This window comes from Drosophila takahashii, chromosome X (assembly GCF_030179915.1).
Source record: "Drosophila takahashii strain IR98-3 E-12201 chromosome X, DtakHiC1v2, whole genome shotgun sequence".
NCBI lineage: Eukaryota > Metazoa > Arthropoda > Insecta > Diptera > Drosophilidae > Drosophila > Drosophila takahashii.
In genome coordinates, this window is record NC_091683.1 from 15,998,424 (window position 1) to 16,018,849 (window position 20,426).

Here is a 20,426-nt window from a genome sequence, read left to right on the forward strand (position 1 = left end):
GTTACAGCAAAAAAACCAAAAGAAAAAATTCCAATTTTTGTCAAAAACTGAAATCCCGAATTTCCAAAAAAAAACCAAACCCGTTTTTTCGCTAAAACGAACCAGTTTTTTCGCTATAACAAAGCAAATACTGATTCAAAGGATGGATTGTCATACCTTTCTGAACTCGTCATTAAATTTCCTAACGATTGGCATTTAAACCTTGACAATTTATTTATTTTTAATTTTTCGAAAAAAATCATGGGGTACCCCCTTATAAAAAAATTAAAAATTGGCGAAAATTTTATTTTTCCAAAATCATACGGAAAGTTTTATGGATTTATAGCAAATTTTGTTATCTGTTCAAAACAGTATGAATTTTTGGTGTAGGACCATTTTTGGCCAAGTTACAGCAAAAAAACCAAAAGAAAAAATTCCAATTTTTGTCAAAAACTGAAATCCCGAATTTCCAAAAAAAAACCAAACCCGTTTTTTCGCTAAAACGAACCAGTTTTTTCGCTATAACAAAGCAAATACTGATTCAAAGTATGGATTGTCATACCTTTCTGAACTCGTCATTAAATTTCCTAACGATTGGCATTTAAACCTTGACAATTTATTTATTTTTAATTTTTCGAAAAAAATCATGGGGTACCCCCTTATAAAAAAATTTAAAATTGGCGAAAATTTTATTTTTCCAAAATCATACGGAAAGTTTAATGGATTTATAGCAAATTTTGTTATCTGTTCAAAACAGTATGAATTTTTGGTGTAGGACCATTTTTGGCCAAGTTACAGCAAAAAAACCAAAAGAAAAAATTCCAATTTTTGTCAAAAACTGAAATCCCGAATTTCCAAAAAAAAACCAAACCCGTTTTTTTAGCTAAAACGAACCAGTTTTTTCGCTATAACAAAGCAAATACTGATTCAAAGGATGGATTGTCATACCTTTCTGAACTCGTCATTAAATTTCCTAACGATTGGCATTTAAACCTTGACAATTTATTTATTTTTAATTTTTCGAAAAAAATCATGGGGTACCCCCTTATAAAAAAATTAAAAATTGGCGAAAATTTTATTTTTCCAAAATCATACGGAAAGTTTTATGGATTTATAGCAAATTTTGTTATCTGTTCAAAACAGTATGAATTTTTGGTGTAGGACCATTTTTGGCCAAGTTACAGCAAAAAAACCAAAAGAAAAAATTCCAATTTTTGTCAAAAACTGAAATCCCGAATTTCCAAAAAAAAACCAAACCCGTTTTTTCGCTAAAACGAACCAGTTTTTTCGCTATAACAAAGCAAATACTGATTCAAAGTATGGATTGTCATACCTTTCTGAACTCGTCATTAAATTTCCTAACGATTGGCATTTAAACCTTAACAATTTATTTATTTTTAATTTTTCGAAAAAAATCATGGGGTACCCCCTTATAAAAAAATTAAAAATTGGCGAAAATTTTATTTTTCCAAAATCATACGGAAAGTTTTATGGATTTATAGCAAATTTTGTTATCTGTTCAAAACAGTATGAATTTTTGGTGTAGGACCATTTTTGGCCAAGTTACAGCAAAAAAACCAAAAGAAAAAATTCTAATTTTTGTCAAAAACTGAAATCCCGAATTTCCAAAAAAAAACCAAACCCGTTTTTTCGCTAAAACGAACCAGTTTTTTCGCTATAACAAAGCAAATACTGATTCAAAGTATGGATTGTCATACCTTTCTGAACTCGTCATTAAATTTCCTAACGATTGGCATTTAAACCTTGACAATTTATTTATTTTTAATTTTTCGAAAAAAATCATGGGGTACCCCCTTATAAAAAAATTTAAAATTGGCGAAAATTTTATTTTTCCAAAATCATACGGAAAGTTTAATGGATTTATAGCAAATTTTGTTATCTGTTCAAAACAGTATGAATTTTTGGTGTAGGACCATTTTTGGCCAAGTTACAGCAAAAAAACCAAAAGAAAAAATTCCAATTTTTGTCAAAAACTGAAATCCCGAATTTCCAAAAAAAAACCAAACCCGTTTTTTCGCTAAAACGAACCAGTTTTTTCGCTATAACAAAGCAAATACTGATTCAAAGTATGGATTGTCATACCTTTCTGAACTCGTCATTAAATTTCCTAACGATTGGCATTTAAACCTTAACAATTTATTTATTTTTAATTTTTTGAAAAAAATCATGGGGTACCCCCTTATAAAAAAATTAAAAATTGGCGAAAATTTTATTTTTCCAAAATCATACGGAAAGTTTTATGGATTTATAGCAAATTTTGTTATCTGTTCAAAACAGTATGAATTTTTGGTGTAGGACCATTTTTGGCCAAGTTACAGCAAAAAAACCAAAAGAAAAAATTCCAATTTTTGTCAAAAACTGAAATCCCGAATTTCCAAAAAAAAACCAAACCCGTTTTTTCGCTAAAACGAACCAGTTTTTTCGCTATAACAAAGCAAATACTGATTCAAAGTATGGATTGTCATACCTTTCTGAACTCGTCATTAAATTTCCTAACGATTGGCATTTAAACCTTGACAATTTATTTATTTTTAATTTTTCGAAAAAAATCATGGGGTACCCCCTTATAAAAAAATTAAAAATTGGCGAAAATTTTATTTTTCCAAAATCATACGGAAAGTTTTATGGATTTATAGCAAATTTTGTTATCTGTTCAAAACAGTATGAATTTTTGGTGTAGGACCATTTTTGGCCAAGTTACAGCAAAAAAACCAAAAGAAAAAATTCCAATTTTTGTCAAAAACTGAAATCCCGAATTTCCAAAAAAAAACCAAACCCGTTTTTTCGCTAAAACGAACCAGTTTTTTCGCTATAACAAAGCAAATACTGATTCAAAGTATGGATTGTCATACCTTTCTGAACTCGTCATTAAATTTCCTAACGATTGGCATTTAAACCTTGACAATTTATTTATTTTTAATTTTTCGAAAAAAATCATGGGGTACCCCCTTATAAAAAAATTTAAAATTGGCGAAAATTTTATTTTTCCAAAATCATACGGAAAGTTTAATGGATTTATAGCAAATTTTGTTATCTGTTCAAAACAGTATGAATTTTTGGTGTAGGACCATTTTTGGCCAAGTTACAGCAAAAAAACCAAAAGAAAAAATTCCAATTTTTGTCAAAAACTGAAATCCCGAATTTCCAAAAAAAAACCAAACCCGTTTTTTCGCTAAAACGAACCAGTTTTTTCGCTATAACAAAGCAAATACTGATTCAAAGGATGGATTGTCATACCTTTCTGAACTCGTCATTAAATTTCCTAACGATTGGCATTTAAACCTTGACAATTTATTTATTTTTAATTTTTCGAAAAAAATCATGGGGTACCCCCTTATAAAAAAATTAAAAATTGGCGAAAATTTTATTTTTCCAAAATCATACGGAAAGTTTTATGGATTTATAGCAAATTTTGTTATCTGTTCAAAACAGTATGAATTTTTGGTGTAGGACCATTTTTGGCCAAGTTACAGCAAAAAAACCAAAAGAAAAAATTCCAATTTTTGTCAAAAACTGAAATCCCGAATTTCCAAAAAAAAACCAAACCCGTTTTTTCGCTAAAACGAACCAGTTTTTTCGCTATAACAAAGCAAATACTGATTCAAAGTATGGATTGTCATACCTTTCTGAACTCGTCATTAAATTTCCTAACGATTGGCATTTAAACCTTAACAATTTATTTATTTTTAATTTTTCGAAAAAAATCATGGGGTACCCCCTTATAAAAAAATTAAAAATTGGCGAAAATTTTATTTTTCCAAAATCATACGGAAAGTTTTATGGATTTATAGCAAATTTTGTTATCTGTTCAAAACAGTATGAATTTTTGGTGTAGGACCATTTTTGGCCAAGTTACAGCAAAAAAACCAAAAGAAAAAATTCTAATTTTTGTCAAAAACTGAAATCCCGAATTTCCAAAAAAAAACCAAACCCGTTTTTTCGCTAAAACGAACCAGTTTTTTCGCTATAACAAAGCAAATACTGATTCAAAGTATGGATTGTCATACCTTTCTGAACTCGTCATTAAATTTCCTAACGATTGGCATTTAAACCTTGACAATTTATTTATTTTTAATTTTTCGAAAAAAATCATGGGGTACCCCCTTATAAAAAAATTTAAAATTGGCGAAAATTTTATTTTTCCAAAATCATACGGAAAGTTTAATGGATTTATAGCAAATTTTGTTATCTGTTCAAAACAGTATGAATTTTTGGTGTAGGACCATTTTTGGCCAAGTTACAGCAAAAAAACCAAAAGAAAAAATTCCAATTTTTGTCAAAAACTGAAATCCCGAATTTCCAAAAAAAAACCAAACCCGTTTTTTCGCTAAAACGAACCAGTTTTTTCGCTATAACAAAGCAAATACTGATTCAAAGGATGGATTGTCATACCTTTCTGAACTCGTCATTAAATTTCCTAACGATTGGCATTTAAACCTTGACAATTTATTTATTTTTAATTTTTCGAAAAAAATCATGGGGTACCCCCTTATAAAAAAATTTAAAATTGGCGAAAATTTTATTTTTCCAAAATCATACGGAAAGTTTTATGGATTTATAGCAAATTTTGTTATCTGTTCAAAACAGTATGAATTTTTGGTGTAGGACCATTTTTGGCCAAGTTACAGCAAAAAAACCAAAAGAAAAAATTCCAATTTTTGTCAAAAACTGAAATCCCGAATTTCCAAAAAAAAACCAAACCCGTTTTTTTCGCTAAAACGAACCAGTTTTTTCGCTATAACAAAGCAAATACTGATTCAAAGTATGGATTGTCATACCTTTCTGAACTCGTCATTAAATTTCCTAACGATTGGCATTTAAACCTTGACAATTTATTTATTTTTAATTTTTCGAAAAAAATCATGGGGTACCCCCTTATAAAAAAATTAAAAATTGGCAAAAATTTAATTTTTTTAAAATCACACGGAAAGTTGTATGGATTTATTGCAAATTTTGTTATCTGTTCAAAACAGTTTGTATTTTTGGTGTAGGACCATTTTTGGCCAAGTTACAGCAAAAAAACCAAAAGAAAAATTCGAATTTTTTTCAAAAACTGAAATCCCGAATTTCCAAAAAAAAACCAAACCCGTTTTTTCGCTAAAACGAACCAGTTTTTTCGCTATAACAAAGCAAATACTGATTCAAAGGATGGATTGTCATACCTTTCTGAACTCGTCATTAAATTTCCTAACGATTGGCATTTAAACCTTGACAATTTATTTATTTTTAATTTTTCGAAAAAAATCATGGGGTACCCCCTAATAAAAAAATTAAAAATTGGCGAAAATTTTATTTTTCCAAAATCATACGGAAAGTTTTATGGATTTATAGCAAATTTTGTTATCTGTTCAAAACAGTATGAATTTTTGGTGTAGGACCATTTTTGGCCAAGTTACAGCAAAAAAACCAAAAGAAAAGATTCCAATTTTTGTCAAAAACTGAAATCCCGAATTTCCAAAAAAAAACCAAACCCGTTTTTTCGCTAAAACGAACCAGTTTTTTCGCTATAACAAAGCAAATACTGATTCAAAGTATGGATTGTCATACCTTTCTGAACTCGTCATTAAATTTCCTAACGATTGGCATTTAAACCTTGACAATTTATTTATTTTTAATTTGTCGAAAAAAATCATGGGGTACCCCCTTATAAAAAAATTAAAAATTGGCAAAAATTTAATTTTTTCAAAATCACACGGAAAGTTGTATGGATTTATTGCAAATTTTGTTATCTGTTCAAAACAGTATGAATTTTTGGTGTAAATTTCCTAACGAGTGGCATTTAAACCTTGACAATTTATTTATTTTTAATTTTTCGAAAAAAATCATGGGGTACCCCCTTATAAAAAAATTTAAAATTGGCGAAAATTTTATTTTTCCAAAATCATACGGAAAGTTTTATGGATTTATAGCAAATTTTGTTATCTGTTCAAAGCAGTATGAATTTTTGGTGTAGGACCATTTTTGGCCAAGTTACAGCAAAAAAACCAAAAGAAAAAATTCCAATTTTTGTCAAAAACTGAAATCCCGAATTTCCAAAAAAAAACCAAACCCGTTTTTTCGCTAAAACGAACCAGTTTTTTCGCTATAACAAAGCAAATACTGATTCAAAGTATGGATTGTCATACCTTTCTGAACTCGTCATTAAATTTCCTAACGATTGGCATTTAAACCTTGACAATTTATTTATTTTTAATTTTTCGAAAAAAATCATGGGGTACCCCCTTATAAAAAAATTAAAAATTGGCGAAAATTTTATTTTTCCAAAATCATACGGAAAGTTTTATGGATTTATAGCAAATTTTGTTATCTGTTCAAAACAGTATGAATTTTTGGTGTAGGACCATTTTTGGCCAAGTTACAGCAAAAAAACCAAAAGAAAAGATTCCAATTTTTGTCAAAAACTGAAATCCCGAATTTCCAAAAAAAAACCAAACCCGTTTTTTCGCTAAAACGAACCAGTTTTTTCGCTATAACAAAGCAAATACTGATTCAAAGTATGGATTGTCATACCTTTCTGAACTCGTCATTAAATTTCCTAACGATTGGCATTTAAACCTTGACAATTTATTTATTTTTAATTTGTCGAAAAAAATCATGGGGTACCCCCTTATAAAAAAATTAAAAATTGGCAAAAATTTAATTTTTTCAAAATCACACGGAAAGTTGTATGGATTTATTGCAAATTTTGTTATCTGTTCAAAACAGTATGAATTTTTGGTGTAAATTTCCTAACGAGTGGCATTTAAACCTTGACAATTTATTTATTTTTAATTTTTCGAAAAAAATCATGGGGTACCCCCTTATAAAAAAATTTAAAATTGGCGAAAATTTTATTTTTCCAAAATCATACGGAAAGTTTTATGGATTTATAGCAAATTTTGTTATCTGTTCAAAGCAGTATGAATTTTTGGTGTAGGACCATTTTTGGCCAAGTTACAGCAAAAAAACCAAAAGAAAAAATTCCAATTTTTGTCAAAAACTGAAATCCCGAATTTCCAAAAAAAAACCAAACCCGTTTTTTCGCTAAAACGAACCAGTTTTTTCGCTATAACAAAGCAAATACTGATTCAAAGTATGGATTGTCATACCTTTCTGAACTCGTCATTAAATTTCCTAACGATTGGCATTTAAACCTTGACAATTTATTTATTTTTAATTTTTCGAAAAAAATCATGGGGTACCCCCTTATAAAAAAATTAAAAATTGGCAAAAATTTAATTTTTTCAAAATCACACGGAAAGTTGTATGGATTTATTGCAAATTTTGTTATCTGTTCAAAACAGTTTGTATTTTTGGTGTAGGACCATTTTTGGCCAAGTTACAGCAAAAAAAAAAAACAAAATAAAAAATTCCATTTTTGTCAAAAACTAAAATCCCGAATTTCCAAAAAAAAACCAAAACCGGTCCGAGTAAATTTTGCCGCCAAACGGTAAATTTAATTGAATTAAAATGGCAATGCGGTCGCATTTTACTTTAGCTTACAATGTATGTTATTCGTTCGATAGTCGGGAGGAGGCATATGTACAGATATTTACAAGAGCCGTTCTTAGGGCTACAATTCGGCAAGTCGAGGGCGTTGGGCGGTGGATATCGTCTAACTAGAAGTCTACGCTAGGTCTACTTAGTAGGTGTCTAGGGTCTAGGATCTAGAACAGGGGTGCTCAAAATTGGCTCACGCAAGTAACTACTCACACACAATCATGAAAAAGACAACAGCACTTTGCACAAAAAAAAAGTTCAATGAAATTTGTTGTTGGCTTGGCTCGATCTTATCTATTACGGACAGCGACACAAAGAGGACTCGGGGTGTGCATAGGCAAGCATTGCGAGTGCACTGCCGTATGCTTATAGGAATGAGCACCTCTGATCTAGAAGCTGGAATTTCGAGTCTAGACGAGTGTGGATAGCTCGTGCAGCAGGACGGTGATGTTGCTCATGTCCAGCGTCGGCGGGATCCCGGGACTGACCGATCCGCTGGCCTCGCGGCCCGTCGTCAGGCAGCTGCTGTTCGCCAGTGTCCTCGGCGTGGGCGTGGGGGGCGTGGCCGTGGCGGGACGCACCAAGAAGGATGAGTTGACGGCTCCTGCTCCTCCTCCTCCTCCTCCTCCTCCTCCGCCGCAGCAGCCATTTCCTCCTCCTCCGAGGAGCAGCGGATTGAAGCTGCCATGCGAATGATTGGGTGAGACCGCCGTCACGCTGGGCGGCACCAGGTGACCGCCGCCCTGGTGATACCCATGGTACGGACCCCCCGGCGGTGGCAGTGGCAAGGGCATAGGCATAGTCATAGTCATAGGCATGGGCAGCTGGGCGGCCGAGATCACCGACAGGCTGTGGGCCGCTCCACCCCGATAGCTGATGGTCTTCTCGCGCTGCCACACAAAGACGTTGTGCACCATGGCGCCGCCGCAGAAGACGATGCCCACGCCGATCAGCAGGCTGGTCACGATCGCCGGCGTCGAGTGGAAGTGGCTGAAGGTGTAGAGGATGAGGCCGGTGAGGAAGACCGGTATCGAGATGAAGAACCCGCTGACGGCGCACGTCCGGCTGGCACTCGACTTGGCCAGGTACTGGTTCTCCCGCCCCTCGAACGCGGGTTCGCGCAGCTTCACGGCGAACAGGAACTGGATGGCGCAGACCAGCAGGCAGCAAAGGTTCAGCGACAGCGACAGGGCGCCCAGGGCCAAGGTCACGTCGTAGACGACAATGAAGTCCTCGCCGCCAGCGCCACGACCCACGGCGTCCTCGCGTCCATTCGGCGAGATCCTCAGCAGGAAGATCAGCGAGAGCAGCGCCAGGAGCAGGGAAACTGCAGGGAAGGACCAGAAACAATGGTTACTAGATGATCTTTCATCTTTTCTATTTATATGTAATTTATGGGTATTTCCTATAGAAAATATCTTAACAATCTCCAAAACAAGAAATCTACTTTCCTTTAAAAACTAATAACTAAAATATATAACTTCAAAAAAACTGTAGTAAATCCATTCCTCTCATTTTCATTGTTTTTAGAAAATCTTAAATATGAAAATATTACATTTAACTATTTGAGTTAGTTTGAGTATTTTACATTTTTATTTTTAAATCAAATTTTTTTTACAAAAAAATTAGTTTTTTTGTACTTACAAAATTGTTAACGTTCTTATTAATATTTTGTATCTTGAATTAAATATTTTTAAATTGAGTTATGGAACTATTTAATTATATTTATATAAAAATAGACTTTATTTTTTAGTTAACAAATTGTAAAAATTGTAATAAACATTTCCACTTTGATTTAAATAGTTTTTAATGAAATCAGGGAATTTAATATGTTTTCGATATTAAATAAAAGGTATTAAAAAGGATTTATAGGCCATCCATTATCACTAGAAACTGGATGTTAATACAATGACTTTCCATATAAACCTTACTCAAAAAACTGTTAAAGTATTAATAATTATTTTTTACCTTGACTTAAATATTTTTTAAAAAAATCAGGCAATTTAATATGTTTTTAATATTAAATATTTAGTAAAATGTTATAAAAAGGATTTATAGGCCATCCATTATCACTAGAAACTAGATGTTAATACAATGACTTTCCATATAAACCTTACTTAAAAAACTGTTAAAGTATTAATAATTATTTTTTACCTTGACTTAAATATTTTTTAAAAAAATCAGGCAATTTAATATGTTTTTAATATTAAATATTTAGTAAAATGTTATAAAAAGGATTTATAGGCAATCCATTATCACTAGAAACTAGATGTTAATACAATGACTTTCCATATAAACCTTACTTAAAAAACTGTTAAAGTATTAATAATTATTTTTTACCTTGACTTAAATATTTTTTAAAAAAATCAGGCAATTTAATATGTTTTTAATATTAAATATTTAGTAAAATGTTATAAAAAGGATTTATAGGCAATCCATTATCATTAGAAACTGGATTTTAATACAGTGACTTTCCATTTAAACCTTACTTAAAAAATTGTTTAAGTATTAATGCTTATTTTGTACCTCGATTTAAATATTTTTTAATGAAATCAGGGAATTTAATATGTTTTTAATATTAAATATAGATAGATAATACTTACTCAGACATAGCAATCCCAGGCTGGTGAGGGCCTCGCGGGGCGAAGGACCCGACTTGGGCAGCTTGTGGCGCGCAGGATTGGGCGTCAGGTGGCTGTAGTTCCTGCTGTAGTTGGGCGCCACTTGGCTGAGACTGTGCGCATGCGCCGGCGCATGTGGCAGCTGTTGCTGCTGTTGCTGCTGCTGCTGCGGCTGCTGTTGCGTCTGCTGTTGCTGGCCACCAGCACCACCGCTGCTGGCCAGGATGTGCTGGTTGGTGTAGGTGTGGTGGTGCACACTCCCGTTGCCCAGAAAGTGTCCGTTGGGCGTCAGCTGGGTGAGCGGCGTGAGCGGGGTGAGCGGGGTGAGCGGCTTGAGCGGCGTGCTGGGCGTGGCGATATTCAGCAGCGTGGAGGAGTTGCCCCTGTGACCTCCTCCTCCTCCTCCACCTCCTCCTCCCTCGTTGAGCAGCGTGCTCGAGGCGGAGGCATTCAGGGCGGATATATTCAGCGGCTGCGGCGGTCGCAGGTGGATGTTGCGCGCGGTACTTGCCACCGCAGCTGCTGCGGGTGTCGGTGAGCCGCCATTGGTGGTTGCACTTCCATTTCCAATTCCACTTCCAATTCCCGCTTCCGCTTCCACCAGCGGAACTGGGGGTGTGTTGTGGCCACTGCCGCCGCTTCCAGTTTGGTTGTTGCTGCTGCTGCTGTTGGTGTTGCTGTTGCTATTGCAATTGCTGTTGCTGTTGCCATTGCAATTGATGTTGCTGCTGCTGTTGGCGGCGGTGCGCAGCAGCTGGCCGCCCAGCAAAGTGGACAGCGGGTTGATGGCCACCGCTGCCGTGGCGACGGCCGCAGCGGTACTGCTCGTCGTCGAGGCGTGCTTCAGCATTTCCGGTCCGGCGCTCCGGTCACATTCTGCACTGGCTGCCCAGGACCAAGTGCTATTGCTGAATCAATCTGCGAATTACAAAAGAAAATTATTATACATATTTATTTCATGGATTAAAAAGGAATTAAATGCTAGGGTGGGGTGAAATCGCCCTACAAATAAGAAATTTATGCATTTAAAAATTATCAGAAGAACGTAAAGCTGAAATAAAATTAAGATTTCCTGGCATTTTATATAACTATAGATACTAAAACAAAAAATAAAAATTTAATAGCTATTCCTTAAACAGAACTAATCGACCTGCGAATTTGTGGGCTACCCTATGGGTTATATACAATTAAATGCTAGTATGGTATATAAAAAAGAATAATAGATCAAAAGATCATAAAAAATATATGATTTTTTGCATTATTGATGATTTGATCTTTTTGTTAGAACTAAACAAAGGAGTTTTAATTTTTTAGGTAGTATTTATAGGTAAGTTTCTAACGCACATTAAGAAATAAAAAAACCGATGATCAGATCATCAGTACTGTATATTGACTAACTGCTAAGTGCAACGGTAGTTGACTGTTAAAATCTAAAAAAAAAAACACCGCCTCATGGGCACTTTCATTTCGCCACTGGCCGCTGCGCATGCGCAAAAGAAAACTTTCCCATCAATTATGAGTATTTCGCCTCGCATGCATTGTGTAATTAGCGGATGGTGAAGAACTTTTCACCAGAATATGGGGATAAAAGCAAAAGCAACTGAAGAGTAGATAGTGAGTTCAGGCTTAAGCAAGAAAGATTTGCATTTTACATATATTTTTGTGAAATTATAGGATTATTCCCACAAAAAAGTTTTAGGATCGGTAGATATATGCATTCTTAAGTAAAAAAAAAAACTAAAATAATGAGAGTTTTGTTGAACATAATATTGTTTTTGTTAATTTTCTTCATACAAACGGTTAATCCTTATCTTCATCTAATTTATTTTATAGGAAAACGATTCTATACTATACTTTCTTCAATAGAATCTAGTTTATATAGTGTATCATATACATTTTCAAGGACCCAAAGTACGATAGCTTGGTTCCCATGGTCCCAGACAAATTCCTCGGAAATCTTTCGGTTGCTTGGAAACTCTTTTTTCGCTGAGCCAACGGTTTTTCACAGCACAAACAAAATTAAAGTCAAAAGGTGTCAACCAATTAAAAATGATTCTTTGATGTTTCAACATTAATGACAAACTTGACCTGGTTTCAGTCCACTTTAAGGGAACGGTATCTATATTTTCTGGGTTTTCAATGCACTTCCCTTGCAATCTTAATGTTTCTGATATACAAATATCAAAAAAAAAAAAAACACCTGGCTTTGCCGCGCATTCCAACCAAAAGCCAATAAACCGAAACCGAAAAAAACGAAAGACAAATTGCAATTGGCAGGTTGTAAAACGGGTTTACCTCCGGATTCTTTTTCGGTACTTTAATTTCCGTTCTTGACCTGTGACCTTTACATGGTCGTCGTGAGATCGATAAAGATCGATAATTGGCGGATCAATGGGGCGGCAGCTCCTTCCTCCTCCTCCTCCTGCTCCCCAGCCTCATCCGCACTGGACGAGTCCAGCTCCCAAGTTCCAAGCAATCCAATCCAATCCGATCTCAGAGAGAGCGGGCGACAAGTGGACGCGATGACCGATCGAGTGACAAAATACGACTAATACTATATCGGATCTCGAACCTCGGTTTCGGATACTGGCGGTTCGTTCGGTTCGTTCGGTTCTGGCCGCCGGCCAACCAGTTAGCAAGTGAAGGGATCCTCTCTCTCTCACTCTCTTCACCCATCTCTTTCTCCTTTTCCCGCTCTCACCCACTCAGGTGGGACAGGTGAGCGAGCTGAGGAACGAGCCAATTCCCATTCCAAACGCCACTTGCCACAGTGGAACTGCAAAGGGCCAAAAAATCGAAAACGATCGATTTTGACCAGGTTAAATAGATACCTTGTTTATAAGGGGATTATAAACTACTAAGATACTATAGTCATATCATTTTAAGTTGACCGGATAAGGAAAATCATCAAAATAAAAAACAGGGAAATTTCATTCAATTATTTCTCAAGTAAAACTAAATTTTGGGTTTATAGAAAATAAAATTCAGAACTAAAAATACTTTCTAATATTTATTATATTGCAAATTATAATAGTAATAGTCTCCTACAGAAACCTCCAGATTCGATATTTTTTCTCGCTTTTATAGTAAACTAAAAGTAGGTTTTGAACTTTGAAATCGTATGTGTATTTAAACTTCATAACTTACTTTTAGTTTAACATAAGGACAAGTAAAAGGTTCTACAAATTATAAGGATAAATGCCGAAAGATGATACTAACTCATTTTCAAGAATTTTAGAACCTCAAAAGATTTGCATTTTTTTTTGTAGGTTGATTTTTTGATCCTGCCACCGATTTTGCTAAGAAAGCAAGCGATGCAACCCACTGTGCCGCAAACCTGCTCAACTCACAAGCACACGCAACACACGCGATGCGGCGGCTGCTGCTGCTGCTCCTGCCTCACTCCACAAGATACAAAACCACAACAACACACAGGTAAAGAATGGAAATGGAGGCAACTTCAACGGCAACGGCTCCAACTTGCTGAGCCGCATTCCACGAGCTCCGAACTGGAAGGTTGTTGTCGATCGTCGATCGTCGACTGGCGGTTATTGCTATTTGCCTCGATGCTATGGGGCTGCTGTTTCGACACTGGGCCAGCGAAATTGGCCAGAGATTACGAAGGAGTTAGCATTTCGCCTTTCCCGAGTCGCGATTTAATTCAACCTTATTTAATTCGAATTGGCGCTTGTCGACTTGCAATTTCCTTCGGTTGGAATTCAAAAATAAAAAAGGCGGCCAGTGCTGCCAGACTGGTTTGAACAATTAGCCAGTGTGGGTAAACTATGGGAATGTGTGAATTACAGCATATCGATACAGCAAACTTTAATAATCGATAAAACAAAACAAAGTTAGCACACATATTTAAAGTTAGTAGATGTTTTAACTTTATTTATTTTATATTTGGCGCTTGTCGTTGGCAATTTCCTTCGGTTAGAATTCAAAAATAAGAATGGCGATATTATTCATATCGATATCTTAATATCGAGGTTCTTGCATCGCAGATCTTAACACATTTGTTTTGAATATTAAATTTCGAGTGATTCCCACGACCCCAGGCGTGGTGCAGTGCCGAGAGATCGGCCAGAAATACGTAATACCCATAGTTTGACCCCGCACCCAGTTGGGGTAGGATTTTCCCCTCCGGAATCGCAGCCAATGAAATCCCACAAGTGAATCGCGACGAGTCCGACAGTCGCGTGCGTGATTCGTTCGACATCGGTCGTTATATCTTTTATATAGCCATATAATCGGGAGGGGACTGGCCAAGATGAGCGCAACTGGGACGCACAAGGAGTACGCCAAGTTCAAGTACTACATGGAGAAGTGCTACGTGCTGCCGCTGGAGCTCAAGAACGACATTATCTACTGCCAGCGTGCGATGCGCGACTTCCTCAAGGTCCACGGCGTAAGTTTCGATTTGGGGGCCTTTACCTCAGCGCAACCTAATTCCTTTGTCTTCTTTTATTCTTCATCTCCATCTCCAGTTGGTCTCGGACGTCTTCAAGGAGCAGGCGGATGCGGTGGGTTAACGACCAGAGTCCTTTGTTCCGCGGCGGGAGCAGGGTTGCCTAGCCACCTGGTGGACCCATGGGCTTGTATAGGAATTAACCCCTTAGTAGCCCCAGAGTTCCATTTCCCATTGAACACAAAGAGCTGTATGTAGAACGTATTTCTAGATGCCTGATGGGAGGATATTCAGTTGGAGGGTTCGGAATTTAAAAGAAATTTAAGCAGGGTTGCCATCGCCACTTAGCCTAGCCCCTGGTGGACCCATAGGCTTGTATAGGAATTAACCCTTTAGAAGCCCCAGAGTTCCATTTCCCTTTGAACACAAAGAGCTGTTTGTAAAACTTATTTCTAGAACGCGTTACTGAAAAAGCTCTATTACAATTTATGTAGTATTACCCATCCTGAGATCCCTGATGGGAAGATAAAATAGATATAATCAATATATTATTGCCAGTAATTTAGTCAGAGATATCGGTTTCCGAGGGAAGCACATGTCTTTAGTAGAAACCTACAATACTTTTCATATGTAGTAAATTTTCATTGTCTCATGTAAACACTTTTTAAAGAATATATGTATTGCACATATTTAGTATAACAAGCAGATCCACATACTTCACAAGGAACCACGTTTCCAATTTTCAGCACTTTGTCTTACTTTCACTTTTAACCTGTTTTTTTTTTTAATTTAAAAATAAAAAATGCAGGGTATTTATATATTTTTATATAATATACATTTTATATATTAATTAATTTTTAAAATATATTAATATATATAAATAAATATGAAATACATATATTAATATACTTTAGAAATACATGAGATTAAAGATAAATATTTCCCAACTATTTGCTAACTTTTGCTCAGTGTTTTTGGCCATGACATGTACATACTTAGTATTACAATCCACTTAATTTACAAGGAACCACGTTTCTAATTTTCTACATTTTGTATTACTTTCACTTTTAACCTGTTTTTTTGTAACGCAGATTATTAATATATTTATTTATATATATTATATTTTATATATTAATAAATTTTTAAAATATATTAATATATATAAATAAATATGAAATACATATATTAATATATTTTAGAAATACATGAGGTTAAAGATAAATATTTCGCAACTAGTTGCCAACTTTTGCTCAGTGTTTTTGGCCCATTAGCACCTGCAATACTCTTAATGTAAAACTCATCCAACCATCCACCCCCCAGGATCCCGTGCAGATGCGCCGCATCCTGGACGAGCTGGAGGAGGAGGTGTACGAGATCAACGCCGAGCAGCAGTTCCTGCTGCTGCGCCTGAACGACGACCTGGAGGGCTTCTGCCTGAAGCTGAAGGAGAACAACATCGCCACGCAGCCGGACCTGGCCAACGAGTTCGTCTCCGGCCAGATAGTGCCCCTGATCGCGGACCCCAACTACAAGATCTGTCCGCAGTCGGTGATGAGTCGCGACAACGAGGAGATGCTCATCCGCAAGCACTTCCTGCTGAGCCAGGACGACGAGGCGGGCGTGCCGCCGCTGAAGCTGAGCGACCTGGACGAGAACATCCCGCTGATGCTGGCTCCGCCGGTCAGGGGACTGGGTCAGCAGATCGCAGCCGTGCATCCGCAGGTCAAGTGGCCGCTTAAATCCGAGGAGCCACTGCAGTCGCAGCTGGAGATGATGAAGCGCTCGCTGGATGCCCAAGCGATGCCGCCCAAGCGCAAGAACATCACCTGCAGTTCGCCGCCGCCGCTGGCGCCCATAACGCAAACCCAAACCCAAACGGTGGTGGCCGCCGCACCGCCGCAACCAGCGAATCCGCCGCCAGACTTTGAGGTGGTGGCCCAGAGCAGGAAGAACCTGCATCAGGCGCTGAAGCGGGCCCGCAAGACGAAGCAGCAGCCGCGCCTGTGCGACGAGGAGGAGGATTTGGAGATCAGCGGTCTGGAGAACAGCCGCAAGAGCAAGTGCAGCGAGGGCAGGAAGACTCCGCCGCCGCCACCGCCGCTGGAGCCAACGAATGCTGCCGCCTTGAACAAGGGGCCGTCGGAGAAGAAGAACAGTTCGCAGAAGACCAGAAACACGCGCCGGAAGTCCTCGCCGACGCCCCCATCGAATTCCCAGCCGCAGCCGCAGCCAGCGGGTTCGCCAGGTTCCGGCGGCAGCTCAGATGATTCCAGCGCGGAGCTGCAGCAGGAGCAGCAGCGGCTCTGCGCATCCGCCGCCCAGTGGCGCGACGAGCCGCGCGAGAGCCGCATCCTGCCGGCGGAGTACGGCCAGGAGACCTTCCTCGGCCTCTTCGGCCTCTACACGCCCGAGGTGCTCAAGAAGCTCAACCAGCGGCATTCGAAGCGCAAGCGGCGCACCGTCCAGAATGCCAGCGGCGTGGACTTTCACTACGGCCAGCAGCTGAATGCCATGGACACGCTGGTCCTCGGCGTTCGCGGGCACAAGAAGGCCAAGGACAAGCCCGAGTTCCTGCTGTCGCCCAAGGAGAAGCGGCTGCAGGCCAACTCGAAGAGGGCCTACACGCGCAAGAGCAAATCGCCGGACAAGATTACGGATAAGGGTGCTGGATCTGCAGCTTCACCCTGCCAGCATGGCGAGGGCGGCGCCTCAAAGTGCCGAAAGTGCCGCGAGTGCAGGGAATGCAAACGCCGCGTGGGTGAGTCAGCGTCCCAGTATTTTTATGACCTCAATTTCGTAAGATCATTTATGGAGAGGCGAGCGAAACTGATGACGAAATCACTGGCTAATCGGAGTTCGTAGTCTTGAGTTTAAAGTCGTTTTAAATGTATTTAAGTGACTCAGATGAGCATAAAACCAGAAAGAACGATTTAGTTACTCAGTTAAAGGGAGTGCGAGGGAGATGGGGATATGCTATGGTATGATATACTAGCGCCACCTAGCGACTGTTTCAATTTTTGCTAATAACTTTTCAATGATTTGTCCGATCTTACAAATTTTCTTTCACATTTCAAAAGTTATTAATAGTATTTAATACACACGACAAAATGACATTTACACTTTTTCAAAATCGGTAAAAGTTTATTTTTAATATATTTTAAAGCGATTGTGGGTGTTAGAGTGGGTGTGGATCTTGGCTGAAACAGCAGTGCGCTGCGTAGGAAGCTCAAGAATATGTGTGGTTAATCCCAACTGAAAAACTTTTGTAGTTTCCGAGATCTCAGCGTTCAAGAATCCTTTTGCCCGAATGCAATATACCCTTTTATGTACGACTAACGGGTATAAATAGAAAGCATTAATATAGGCTATTTAAATATATTTAATTTTGCCTTTAAAACCTTTTCTAATTCCCTGCTTTCGCTTTTTCAGAGCCCGAAGCGATGTACTGCCATTTCTGCAGTGGCCTCTACCACCTCGACTGCCACGAGGCCACCAAAAACCGCCAGCAAATGCAGCTCCAGAACTCCCGCTGCCCGCCGTGTTTGCGCGAGCAAATGGATAAGTAGCGTCGTGATACGAAGTCAACGGACATTGGATACTTATCTTACTATTTTCGCCTGTTTTCCAAAGGACACCAAAAGTTGTTGGATGAATTGTTTGCCTCCTCAGTCCAATGGACATGGGCACTTACTTCCCTTCGTTTCTTTCTTGGCTCCGCTGTTTTAAGGGTCCTGAACCCATTTTTTTTTTCTATTTTGGAGCAAGGGCGGGGGATAACATTGATTTAAACTTGATTTCCTACATTTTCGCATTAAAGAAAGTTCTCTTAGTTAAGTTTGTATGTAAATGTGCATACGCAAAAGTGATTAAAATAAATATATATGAATATTGAGTGGCTTCTTTGGGAGAATAAACGGGCACAAGGCATTTCCTTTGGCGATTCGCTGATAGCTGATAGCCGATCGACCCTCATTTGGAACTTGGGGTGGGGGTTTGATTACGTTTATAAAGCGTGGTTTCAAGTTGTTCCCATTATCAACCTTTTCAATGTCGATAGGCGTGGTTTTCTTTTTCATTTCTGCTATATTAAAGGTAATTACATATGTAAGTAGGTAGAAATAATAAAAATACTACCTATATAATATATTATTTTGTTGTTTTAATGAGCGAAAAAATATAGAAAATTACTAATTGTCGAATAAGAAATTCTTTTTTTTACTTTATATTTTAAAAATATTTTTATCCAAAAGGAAAACCTTTCAAGTGCCCTTAAAATATAACAAATAAATTCTAAAGCGAAGCCAGAAAATACATTTTAAATATTAACAAAAAAAGGTTTTTATTTTCGAATTGAAAGTATTGCATTTCGTGTTGATTGAGTATTATAAAATGTATATACATTGCAGGCCAAAGGCCAAAAAAGCAGTCTAGGCTCGGAAACACTTAATCAATCCGCCGATTAAAGGCAGCATTAGGAGGAGGATCATCGGAGGCGCACTGGACCAGCTGCTCGTTCCGTTGCACAGGTCGCCCTGGCAGAAGCACATGTACACCTTCTTGTAGTTGTAGATGGTGTCCGCGCAGCGGTCCATGTTGTCGTCCGGACCGCGCTGCACGCACATCCGCTGGATGGCCAGGTCGTAGTCGTCGATGGCATAGGTGCCGCCGCCCTCGATCACCTTGCCGCACCAGCCGCTGGCGCAGGGAATGGCCGCCACCCCGGGCTCCTGCTCCACGTCCGTCGCGTTGAAGGCGAACGGGTCCTTGCAGCTGCCCAGATCCCCGCGGGATCGGCACTGGTAGCAGCGACGCAGGAGGCCTGAAAGCGGATAGGAAATCAAACAAACTTTAATAAATAATATGATATGATAGGTTAGAAAATAAACGTTTTAAATAACGAATATCTAAATAAAAAATTACACATTTCCAAAGAAAAATAAATATATTTTAATTAAAATATGTTATATTAAAAAAACTGGATTTTATTGGTATTGTGAAAGGATTATATAAATCAGTGTCGTAGCTATTCGATTTTGTGTGCGGAGGTTAAATATATAAAACTTTTTAAACAATGGGTGATAAGTTAGAAACTAAACGTTTTAAATAAATAATATCTAAATAAAAAATTACACATTTCCAAAGAAAAAGGAACATGTTTTACTTAATATATTTAATATTAAAAAAAAACTGTAATTTATTGTAATTGTGAAAGGATTATATAAATCAATATCGTAGCTATTCGATTTTGTGTGCGGTGTAAATTATATTTAATTACATAAAAACAAAAAATAAATATATGATATGTTATGTTAGTAGTTATTTTAGAAACACATGAGAGCGTTCCTTTTCCTTATATAAAATTAAATTGATATTATTTATAAAAGAAATGTAATTATAATTAAATTGCGATTATAATTGGAGAAAATAATCCATGTTTGTTTACTTGAATGTATTTTTAAGAGAGCAATCCGATTCATTTTTACACTGAGTCATTAAGTTTTTAGTTTTACTTTTTTCATACCAAAAAGAAATACAAAAAATTATATAAAAGCTAAAATTAAATGAATACATACAAAATAAGAATTTCTTAAAATAAGCTAAAAATGCAGATTTGCACAGAAAATAAGTCAATTTATAATCAATTTGACCGCTTTATTTTGTTAACTGATTTTGGCCGTTTTCCCCGTGTGAAAGCACGCACACCAATGCAAAACACACAACTGAAACAAAAGACTTCAACGGGAACACGAACTCACCATCGATTTGGACAAAACTTATAAGGAAAATCACAGCCAGAAAAAGGCTAGTGGATTGCATGTTCCCGACTTTAAATATTAACTATATACAAAACAACTGGTGGTAAAGTAAAAAATATAAATGTTAAGATCAAGGCAGACCGTAAATAAAATACCGTGAGA

The 20,426-nt window shown here is 37.3% G+C and overlaps 3 protein-coding genes across 3 annotated transcripts; 1 reads left to right on the forward strand and 2 right to left on the reverse strand.

Moving 5' to 3' along the window:
• Nucleotides 1-7,425: 7,425 nt before the first annotated feature.
• Nucleotides 7,426-12,648, reverse strand: LOC108068604 (uncharacterized). The gene is made up of 3 exons (XM_017158270.3): nt 12,396-12,648; nt 10,083-11,018; nt 7,426-8,806 (listed from the first exon to the last, which is right to left on the reverse strand). Exons 2-3 carry the CDS (start codon nt 10,948-10,950, stop codon nt 7,890-7,892), a joined length of 1,785 nt encoding a protein of 594 aa, XP_017013759.2. The 5' UTR covers nt 10,951-11,018; nt 12,396-12,648; the 3' UTR covers nt 7,426-7,889.
• A 1,418-nt stretch (nt 12,649-14,066) lies between these two features.
• On the forward strand, nt 14,067-18,400 carry Lint-1 (l(3)mbt interacting protein 1). The gene is made up of 4 exons (XM_017158342.3): nt 14,067-14,508; nt 14,588-14,623; nt 15,829-17,266; nt 17,938-18,400. Exons 1-4 carry the CDS (start codon nt 14,371-14,373, stop codon nt 18,072-18,074), a joined length of 1,749 nt encoding a protein of 582 aa, XP_017013831.3. The 5' UTR covers nt 14,067-14,370; the 3' UTR covers nt 18,075-18,400.
• Nucleotides 18,401-18,817: 417 nt separating this feature from the next.
• rtv (QVR superfamily protein rtv) lies at nt 18,818-20,418 on the reverse strand. The gene is made up of 2 exons (XM_017158315.3): nt 20,265-20,418; nt 18,818-19,327 (listed from the first exon to the last, which is right to left on the reverse strand). Exons 1-2 carry the CDS (start codon nt 20,323-20,325, stop codon nt 18,936-18,938), a joined length of 453 nt encoding a protein of 150 aa, XP_017013804.2. The 5' UTR covers nt 20,326-20,418; the 3' UTR covers nt 18,818-18,935.
• Between the last annotated feature and the right edge of the window lie 8 nt (nt 20,419-20,426).

Coding starts and splice junctions, on each gene's coding strand:
- Lint-1 (XM_017158342.3), top strand. CDS start 14,371: ATGAGCGCAACTGGGACGCACAAGGAGTACGCCAAGTTCAAGTACTAC. Junction 14,509..14,587: donor ACTTCCTCAAGGTCCACGGC/GTAAGTTTCGAT, acceptor CTCCATCTCCAG/TTGGTCTCGGACGTCTTCAA. Junction 17,267..17,937: donor GGAATGCAAACGCCGCGTGG/GTGAGTCAGCGT, acceptor TCGCTTTTTCAG/AGCCCGAAGCGATGTACTGC.
- rtv (XM_017158315.3), bottom strand. CDS start 20,325: ATGCAATCCACTAGCCTTTTTCTGGCTGTGATTTTCCTTATAAGTTTT. Junction 19,328..20,264: donor AAGTTTTGTCCAAATCGATG/GTGAGTTCGTGT, acceptor ATCCGCTTTCAG/GCCTCCTGCGTCGCTGCTAC.
- LOC108068604 (XM_017158270.3), bottom strand. CDS start 10,950: ATGCTGAAGCACGCCTCGACGACGAGCAGTACCGCTGCGGCCGTCGCC. Junction 8,807..10,082: donor CCTGGGATTGCTATGTCTGA/GTAAGTATTATC, acceptor CCTTCCCTGCAG/TTTCCCTGCTCCTGGCGCTG.